At 49.9% G+C, this 9,845-nt stretch overlaps 1 protein-coding gene and 1 non-coding gene across 3 annotated transcripts in view; one reads left to right on the forward strand and one right to left on the reverse strand.

Moving 5' to 3' along the window:
- Positions 1–418, reverse strand: part of LOC102156813 — a 30,366-nt gene extending 29,948 nt beyond the window's left edge. For both annotated transcript variants that reach the window (XR_005358409.1, XR_005358408.1), the window contains exon 1: positions 82–418. This is a non-coding gene — a transcript (zinc finger protein 569-like). The remainder of the gene's footprint in view (positions 1–81) is intronic.
- Positions 419–925: 507 nt separating this feature from the next.
- Positions 926–3,574, forward strand: LOC119876218 (nuclear envelope pore membrane protein POM 121-like). Its single transcript, XM_038535460.1, has one exon. It carries the CDS (start codon positions 926–928, stop codon positions 3,572–3,574), a length of 2,649 nt encoding a protein of 882 aa, XP_038391388.1.
- Positions 3,575–9,845: the final 6,271 nt, after the last annotated feature.

Here is a 9,845-nt window from a genome sequence, read left to right on the forward strand (position 1 = left end):
ACCATAGGGGAAAAATTAGATTATGTTATGGAAAATATGAAAACTTTCTATGGTAAAAAACCATCATAAAGGTACTTCCACCTGTAGGAAGATGGAGGAGATCTAGTGTTCCCTGTTCCTTCTGCTAAGAAAGAGCTCGGGATCCTGATACATCTTCTGGGACTGCATCGTTTTCTGGCTTTCACAGTTTGTATTGAAAAGTCAGTTTGTATTGAGCGGGGATCATGCCAGGGACCCTCCCTGAGGGCCCTGGGGCCCTGCCGAGGGACAAGGACCCCTGAGTGCCAGGCGATTCCTGTGCCTCAGCTCAAGCATCACCGCAGGAGATCTGGGAAAAGCTGAGGCTGGTGGTCGCGGGGTGGCCACACCTTGGCCGGATCCTCGCCATCGCGGTGCCAGGGCTCAGGCGCCCGCCTGCACAATCCCTGCGCGCCCCCGGGCCTCGCGGGCCTCGTGCCCGCGCGCGCGCGCACCCTGAGGCGCCCTGGGTTCCAAAGCCGTGTCCTGGCAACGGGCCAAACACTGCTCTGGGCCTTCGCCGCCACGTTGGCAACCGAAGGAGAGCGCTGGGAGCCCAGCTCTGTATGCACGGCCTCCGCCCGGAGCCAAGTGCTCGAAGGGCACCTACCTGGGCAGGCTGCGCCCCTCAGGCACGGCCCGGGCCCCGCGGGGTGGGCCCCCGGCAGCAGGCCTCGGCCGCCTGCAGCCCGCTCACTGCGCCCCCCGACCAGCCTTGGCCCGCAGGGGTGGCCCAGCGGTCCAAACGCCGGGGTCAACTCCCAGGCCATCCTACAAGTGTGCCGCGACCCGGGATCGGCGCTGGTTCCTAGCATCGGCCACAAGGTACTCTGTGATCCCGTGGGCCCTGCGCTCTGTTCTGGGGCTCATCACCCAGATCTGCAGGCGCGGCGGCCTGCACAGGACGATGCTGTCAGCCCCCCAAGCACAGGCGTCCCTCACCTCCGCGTCCACCCTGGGCAGACTCCCTGCCTACGTGCCGCAGCTGCGGCTGGTCACCCCGGGGCCAGTGGCAGCACCCAGCTGTGGCCAAGACGTCTCCGCAGTGAAGAGGGCGTGGAGCGCCCGGGAGGAGGAGGACCCTGCCCTCACAGAGCCCCCAGATGCTCGGAGAAGGTGCCCTAAAGGTGCCGGGGCAGCACAGCCGGCATTCAGGCCCTTCGGTGTGGACAGAAGCCTGTGTTCCTTCGTGCCCAGGCCTGGGCCTCTGCACAGAAGCCTCCCCGCAGAGAGAGCAGCCGACGCAGCAGACAACAAGTCCCACACGTCCAGCAGGAGCTCGTGCAGCACTCGAAATGCCATCAGCAGCTCCTACAGCTCCACCAGGGAGTTCCCGTCCGTGCAGAGGAGGAGGGGTCCAGCCAGAAGACAGGGCCGGCTGCCCCCGAGGCCCCCAGGGAAAGTCAGCCAAGACAGCCCCTCGTGTCCCGCTGCGCCTCCTGTGCCCTGCCAGATGAAGAACCAGCGCCAGCAGGAGGCAGGTGCCACCACGGGGCAGAAAGAACCCTGCAAGGACCGCTCACCCACGTCTGACTGCTCCAGGCCCCGAAGACGCAAGATCCCTCTGCTGCCACACAGGCCAGGGGGTCCTGTGCGGCTGCCGCCAGCCCCTGAGCTCGGCTTTCGAGTCACCGCTGTGGACCTAGACGGGGAGAAGAAAGCCGCCCTCCAGCGCATCGACCGTGCTCTGCGAGGGGAGGTGGAGGGCGTCTCGAGGTGCGGCTCCAGGTGCCCTTCCAGTGCCTTGCCCAGGCCTGCTGCTCGGGCCGTTGTACTGCCAGCTGTCGCTCCAGCCCCTGGCCTGAGTGCACAGCGGGCGGAGCAGGACTCCCCGGGTCCCCTGGCTGTCCTGTCGCCTGGTGGAGGGGCTGTCTCTGTGCCGCCTCTGTCTCGGGGGGAGCCCAGCTCCCCTGGCGCCACCTCCTGCCTGTCACAGCCCCTCCCTGGCACCTGTGCACGATCCTCACCTCCAGCCCCATGCACCTTGCTGGCCTCTGCTTCCTGCCCGGGATGGGGATCGGGCAGGGCTGACCTGTGTGCCGAGGCCCCGGACCCCTCCAGGCCTGCTCCCTGCTCTGCATCAGGCCTGGCGTGTGCACGGAGCAGCCCAGCTCCTGGCTGTTCCATTCCCGCAGCTGCTGCAGAGTCCCTGCGCCCCCCCAGGGTGAAGCGCGGCAGGCACTGCCCTCGGATGGGAGGCGAGGGAGGGGGCTCTCTGCCAACCAACTGGGTCAGCGGTTTAACGGATGCCAGCTGTGCCTTCCCCGCTGTTACCAGCACCTCCAGAACGCAGTGCCCTAGCCCCATGTGTGTTGACTGTCCCGTGTTCAGCTCCCGGAGCTCCCCTCCCGCCGTGGGGCCTCGTGCCCCCCCTTCCAGGAGCCTGCCGGTCACTTGTGCTGTCCCTTCCAGCCCCTCAAGCGGCACATCCGCAGGCTTGGCTCCCCAGCCAGCCTCTGACGGCCAGGTCACCCCCATGGACTGCACTCCCCCTTGCCAGCCTCTGCTCTTGGGGTCTCCCCCTGGCTCCAGTGGGAGCTTCTTTCCATCTGCCCAGGCCCTTCCGATGCCCTCCAGAGACAGCATGGGCTCAGTCACAGCCACCACTGGCCTGCACACGCTGGGGCTCTGGAGCCACAGCCCACCTGGGAACCGTCCCCGTGGGAACCCAGGAACCCCAGCTCAGCCCACATTCGGGGCCACTGACGGGCAGTGTCAGGGAGCCACCAGCCTTCGCAGCGCTGTCCCCTATGGACAACGGGCAGCTCCAGCCTCAACCGCTGCCGTGGTCCTGACCTCGGCTCTAGGCCGGCTCTCCTTGGGCAGCGCCACACAGGTGGCTTTCGGGGGTTCCTCGCCCACCTCCTGCACCTCGGGGACCCATGCTGGCACCCAGCCAGGCGTTGCTGCCACCCCAGCTGTCGTGCCCCCCGGCACGGCCACCGCCCCTAGCTCCATGACCAATGCTGGGCCCAACAGCCGGCAGCCCTGCCCAATAGCTGGCGGTGCAAGCCCAGCCCCCTTGAGCTTGGGGGTTGGCGCAGCCCCCGCAGGCTTGGGGAGGAGACAGGCTGCCCCAGGTCGGAAGCGCACCTTTGGAGCTCTCAGCGTGACGCCACAAACCAGCGGGGCCCCGAGCGGCACACACCGCTCTGGGGACAGCTTGGGCCCGAACACCCGGGGCCACCCTTGCGGGAGCACCCCCATCACCACCGCCCGAGCCAGCACTCAACACAACCCTGTGTCTGGAGCCCCGAAAGCCCCTCGTGTGAGTCCCAGCCCGAGGCACTTAGCGGCTCAGAGGCCCCCGAGGCCCAGCCCAGAGCCCAGCAGCACTGCCAGCGAGGCCACCTGCAGGGTCGCGTGGGTCCCAGGCCCTACTCCTCCCGGCGCTGCCTCTGTGCTGAGCACAGCCAGGAGCAGCCCTGCCACAACGAGCCCCTCGTCAGCTGCCCAGGGCTCGGGGAGTCGCAAAAGAGCTGCACCGGGCCACAAGTCATTTGCCTCCACCTCGCAATCCACTCTTTTGGGGTCTAGGAGGAAAATGCGGGCCTGAGTCCACAGCTTCCTTCCTGGCAAGTCGCCCGCGTGCCCCTTCCCTCTAGGCTACACGTGTATGGACCTCATGCCCATGGGAAACCCTAGTCTAGCCCTGACCTCTGTGCACCCGGAGCGACCCTGGGCTTCCCGAAAGCCACCATCCAGAATATTCCCAAGCCTTGCCCCGCACTTTTGCCCAAAGGTGGGTGGCTCGAGGCTGTGTCAGATCCCAGTGGCTACAGGCCCCAGGACGGTGCGCGCAGGCCCGTGTCCCATCTGCCTCCAGTCCTGCAGCCCACACGACTCCTCCTCGACCCACAGTGTAGATGAATTGGAGTACCGTCAATGAACAGGGCGGGCAGGCTCACCTATGCCTGGACCTATGGTGGCACCCTGATTAGGACTCTGCTTCTTCATCTCGGGTTGGTTTACGAACTTTCACTTTGGAGCACTCTGTGCAAAACTATTTAGGGAAGCCCAGGCACCTGGTGTGGTTTGCACTGACAGAAGGAATGGAGCCTACATGGTCTGAATCCAGGATGCAGTGCTGCTATCAATCCTGGAAATAGGCTTTTTTTGGTAAGATATGTGAATGAAGTGTTGGTGTCTTCACCAAAAGGTGGCACCTAAGGGTTCTGAGGAAATAAATGTATAGACCCTCTGTACAGACTTGTGTATAAACAACTTTTGTATATACATATAGGATAGCTTTTTGAACTTATACAGCTGTACATAAAAGTAGCTGATACTAGTTAAGCCTGTGTCAACATTTTTTTTCCACTTGTACATTTCGGACTTTTTCTTTTGGTTGATTAAAGTTGCATATGCTAAGTGTGTGAATGAAAAAAAAAATGCCCTCCCCATGTTCTTTCTATGTTCTACCAGTTTCCTCCAGAGCTTAAAATAAAGCCTTGCTCCACTTATTTGCATTAAACAAAAACGTCAGTTGACAATCTTAGTTCTTAAAGGGAATATGTTTTCTTTGACTACTCTAAGACTTTCCGGTTTTTTTTTTTGTTTCAATAAAGAACATCTTTATTGAGATATAATTCAGTCGTTTAAAGTGTCTAATTTAGTGGCCTTTAGTATACTATCCAGTGCTCATTACACCACGTGCCCTTCTTAATGTCCGTCACTTAGCCCCACCTAGCCCCACTCCCCTCCCCTCCAGCAAACCTCAGTTTATTTCCTGTGATTAAGAGTCTCTTATGGTTTGTCTCCCTCTCTGGTGTCCTTTTGTTTTCTTTTTTCCCTCCCTTCCCATATGATCCTGTTTTGTTTCTTAAAATTCCACCTCTGAGTGAGAGCCTATGATAATTGTCTTCCTCTCATTGACTTTATTCACTTAGTATAATAGCCTTTAGTTCCATCCACATCATTGCAATTGGCAAAATTTCTTTCTTTTTTTTTTTGATGGCTGAGTAGTACTAATCATGTGTGAATGATTAGTTATCTATCTATCTATCTATCTATCTATCTATCTATCTATCTATCTATCCATCCATCTATCTAACTATATCTCTATCCATCCTCTTTATCCATTCATCTGTCAATGGACATCGGGACTCTTTCCATAGTTTGGCTGTTGTGGACATTGCTGCTATAAGTTGGGATGCAGGTGCCCCTTCAGATCACTACATTTGTATCTTTGGGGTGAATATCTGCTGTGCAATTGCTGGGTCATAGGGTAGCTCTGTTTTCTACTTTTTGAGGAACCTCCATACTCTTTTCTTGCCTTCCCAGCAACAGTGTAAAAGGGTTCCCCTTTCTCTGCATCCTTGCCAATGTCTGTTCTTTCCCGACTTGTTAATTTTAGCCATTCTCACTGGCGAGAGGTGGTATCTCATTGTGGTTTTTATTTGTATTTCCCTGATGCCAATGCTATTGAGCATATTTTCATGTGTCCGTTGGCCATTTGTATGTCCTCTCTGGAGAAATGTCAGTTCATGTCTGCTGCCCATTTCCTGATTGGATTCTTTGTTCTTTGGGTGTTGAATTTAGTAAGTTCTTTATGGATTTTGGATATTAGCCCTTTACCTGATATGTCATTTGCAAATATCTTCTCCCATGCTGTCAGTTTTCTTTCGATTTCGTTGACTCTTTCCTTTGCTGTGCAAAAGCTTTTAACCTTGATCAAGTCCCAATAGTTCATTTTTGCCTGTGTTTTCCTTACCTTTGGAGATGTGTCTAGTGAGGAGTTGCTGCAGCCAAGGTCACAAAGGTTGCCGCCTGTGTTCTCCTCTAGGATTTTGATGGACTCCTGTCTCACATTTAGGTCTTTCTTCCATTCTGAGTCTATTTCTGTGCATGGTGTAAGAAAATGATCCAGTTTCATTCTTCAGCATGTGGCTGTCCAATTTTCCCAACACCATTTGTTGAAGAGACTTTTTTCCATCGGATATTCTTTCCTGCTTGGTTGAAGATTAGTTCACCACAGAGTTGAGGGTCCATTTATGGGTTCTCTATTCTGTTCCATTGATCTACGTATCTGTTTCTGTGCCACCATACTCTCTTGATGATTCCAGCTTTGGAATAGAGCTTGAGGTCTGGAATCGTGATGCCACCCTTTTGGTTTTCTTTTCAACATTCCATTCCGTTGGCTATTTGGGGTCTTTTTCTGGTTCCATACAAATTTTAGGATTCTTTGTTTCAACGCCGAAATAAGTTGATAGTATTTTGATAGGGATTGCATTGAATTTTTAGATTGCTCTAGATATCATAGGCATTTTAACAATATTTGTTCTTCCAATCCACGAGCACAGAGTGTTGTTTTTCCATTTCTTCGTGCTTTCTTCAGTTTCTTTCATGAGTGTTCTATAGTTTTCAAGAGTACAGATCCTTTGCCCCTTTGGTTAGGTTTATTCCTAGGTATCTTATGGTTTTTGTATACCATGTTTTCTTGATTCACTCACCCTTTGATGGACATTTGGGTTGTTTGTACTTAAAAAAGAATCATTTATTAGAGAGGGAGAGAGAGAGCACAAGGTGAAGGGGAAGAGAGAGGGAGAGAGAAATTCCAGCAGACTCCACACCCTGTGCTGAGCCCAAGGCTGGGCTTGATCTCATGACCCGGAGACCACTGTACCTAAGCTGAAACCGAGAGTTGGATGCTCAACTGACTGCATCACCCTGGCGCCTGTTTCTACCTTTTGATGTCTCTGATTGTGTCAACAGTGTATACATGTTGGTGCACACACCACTTTCAATTCTTTTGGGTAGATTCCTGGCCGTGGTTTGCTGGGTCCAAAGTAGGCCTATGTGTAACCATTTGAGGAGCTGCCAAGGTTTTTTCCAAAGTGCTACAGCATTTTACATTCCCACCAGCAGTGTTTAATGGTTCTAGTTTCAGGGCATCATCACTACCATTTGTTGTTATCTGACTTTTTGATGTTAGCCATGTAGTGGCTGTGAAGTGGTATCTCACTGTGGTTTTGATCTGCCTTTTCCTGCTGACTAATAACATCAAGCATTCTTCATTTGTTTGTTAGCTATTTACATATGGTGTAAGGATCCAGGTTCATTCTTTGTCATGTGCCTAGCAAATGTTCCCAGGACCACTTGTTGAAAGAACAGTCCTCTCCTTGTTGAATGCTCTTGCCACTCATGTCAAAAACCACTTGAACATAGGTATATGGGTTGATTTCTAGAGTCTCCATTTATTCTCTCGATCTATATGTCTACCCATATGGTAGCACCACATCATTATACCATAATTTTGTAGTAATTTTCGAAATCAGGAAGTGTAAGCCCTCCAACTTTGTTCTTTTCAAGATTGTTTCGGCGCTTCCAGGTCTCTTGCAGTTCCATATGCATTTAAGGATCATCTTTTCCATTTCTGCAAAAGGAGCTACTGAGTTTTGATAGGGATTTCATTGAAGCTGTAGATGCCTTTGGGCAATACCGCATCTTAAAAATATCAAGTTTCCCAATCAACGATCACATGCTACCTTTCCTTTTGCTTAGGCCTTTAACTTTTCTCAGCAGTGTTTTTGTAATTTTCAGTGTAGAAGTGTACTTGCTTGGTTTAATTTATTCCTTGGTATTTTATTCCTTTGGAAACTATTATCAAGTTGTTTGCTTAATGTCTTTTTTGAATTGTTCATTGATGTTGTATGGAAATACCACTTCCGGGGATCCCTGGGTGGCTCAGCGGTTTGGTGCCGGGCTTTGGCCCAGGGCGCGATCCTGGAGACCCAGATTCGAGTCCCACATCGCGCACCCTGCGTGGAGCCTGCTTCCTCCTCTGCCTGTGTCTCTGCCTCTCTCTCTCTCTCTCTGTCTCTCTCTCTCTCTCTATATATATATATAATGAATAAATAAATAAAATCTTTAAAAAAATAAAAAATAAAAGGAAATACCACTTACTTTGTATGCTGATCTTGTGTCCTGCAGCTTTACTGAATTTCTTTATTAGCTATACTGGTTTGTGTTTGAGGCAGGACGGGGATTTTTTTTTTTTTTAATTTTACTGAGATTATGTTATCTATGAATAGATACAGTTTTATATCTCTCTTTCTAATTTGGATGCCCTTCATTTCTTTTTCTTGGCTAATTGCTCTGGCTGTCATTTAACACAATGTTGAATAAAGTGCTCAAAGAAGGCATCTTTGTTCTGTGCTGGATCGCAGAGGGAAAACTTTTAGTCTTTTACCACTGAATATGTTATCTGTGAGTTATTCATAAGTTTTCTTGATCATGTTTAGGAATTTTCCTTCTTCTAGTTTGTTGTATTTTCATCATAAAAGGGTATTGAACTTTGTTAAAGACTTTTTCTGCATTAATTGAGATGATGAGATGATCAGGATTGCTCCCCCTCCTTCATTCTATTAATGTATGCTGATGGATTTTTTTAAATAATGAACCACTCTTTTATTTCTAGGATAAATCCCACTTGTTCATACTAGTAATAATAATAAAAACTAATAATCCATTTAATATGCTAGATTTGGTTTGATAACATTTTGATGAAGATTTTCTCATATATACTCCTAAGAAATATGGGGTTGTAATTTTCTTGCGATGTCTCTGTCTGGCTTTAGTATCACTTCATACCCACCAGGATAGATAGCATCAAAAAGTCAGACACTGCTGGGAGATTTGAGAATAATTTCCATTAGTTCTTTAAGTGTTTTATAGAATTTTCCAGTTAAGCCATCTGGTTCTGAGCTTTTCTTTGTGGAGAGGTTTTTGCTTACCGATTCAGTCCATTCATTATAGGTCTGATATCGGGCTGTTCTATTTCTTCTTGAATCGGTTTCAGTAGTTTGTGTGCTTCTAGGAATTTGTCCATTTTCTAGGTCATCTAATTTATTGGTATATAATTGTTCCTACTAACCTTATGATCTTTTTCATCTGCAGGTCTGTCTTAATGTCCCCACCATCACACAGTTAACCTCTGAACCGCATGGGGTATAGAGACACCTACCCCCCACCCATGCAGTTTGAAATCCGCATATTACTTTGGATCCTGCAATATGTAACTAATTGCCTACTGTTGACTGGAAGCCTTATCAATAACAATTAACACATATTTTGTATGTCGCGGTATTATATATAGTATTCTTAAAGTAAGCTAGAGACCAGGCACCCTTAGTCTTCATCTCTTCAAGTCTTTGCTTCAAAATCACCAAGGAGGCCTCTGCTGTCTACCTAATTTAAACTTAATCCCCCCATCTCCCTTTACCTGATCTACTTTCTAAATTATAATTTACTATCTAATATGCAGTATGATAATGCTTATTGTTAGCTGACTACCTCTACTTCAACTAAATTTCATGAAGGCAGCGTTTTTTTGTCTGCTTGATTCAGTACTGTGTCCCCAGCACTAGAAAGAGTGTGCGGTTCACGGATGCTCAGTAAACAGTCCTTTAAAAAAAATACAGTTATATGTACTACATATAATTTATGAAATTTACCAAATTTCATAAAACAGTCCTTGTCACAAGGGAATATATATGGTATTCTACAGTATCTTACCAATTTTTAAATAATGCCCCCATACAAGAGTACATACTGCAGGATGCCACTTCCGTGATGTACTACAAACGCGAAATTAACCCGCAGAGATAAAATTGTAAAACTGATTGATCTTTAAGCGGTGGTCAGGGGGTGGGGGTTGACTAAAAAGGGGCAGCACTTTCTGGGGAAGTACACTGTTCTGTATTTTCACGGGGTGGGGGGGGGGCGGTTGTTACACAGGTCCATCGGCAATTTTTGCATTTTTGTTCTCTGTAAATTATGTGCAAATCATTCTATGAAAATTACGTCCGACCTAAAAATACTGGCAA

Source organism: Canis lupus, chromosome 4 (genome assembly GCF_011100685.1).
Source record: "Canis lupus familiaris isolate Mischka breed German Shepherd chromosome 4, alternate assembly UU_Cfam_GSD_1.0, whole genome shotgun sequence".
Classification (NCBI taxonomy): Eukaryota; Metazoa; Chordata; class Mammalia; order Carnivora; family Canidae; genus Canis; species Canis lupus.

What these genes read in the sequence shown, in the direction of transcription:
- LOC119876218 (XM_038535460.1), top strand. Translation starts at nt 926, where the DNA reads ATGCTGTCAGCCCCCCAAGCACAGGCGTCCCTCACCTCCGCGTCCACC.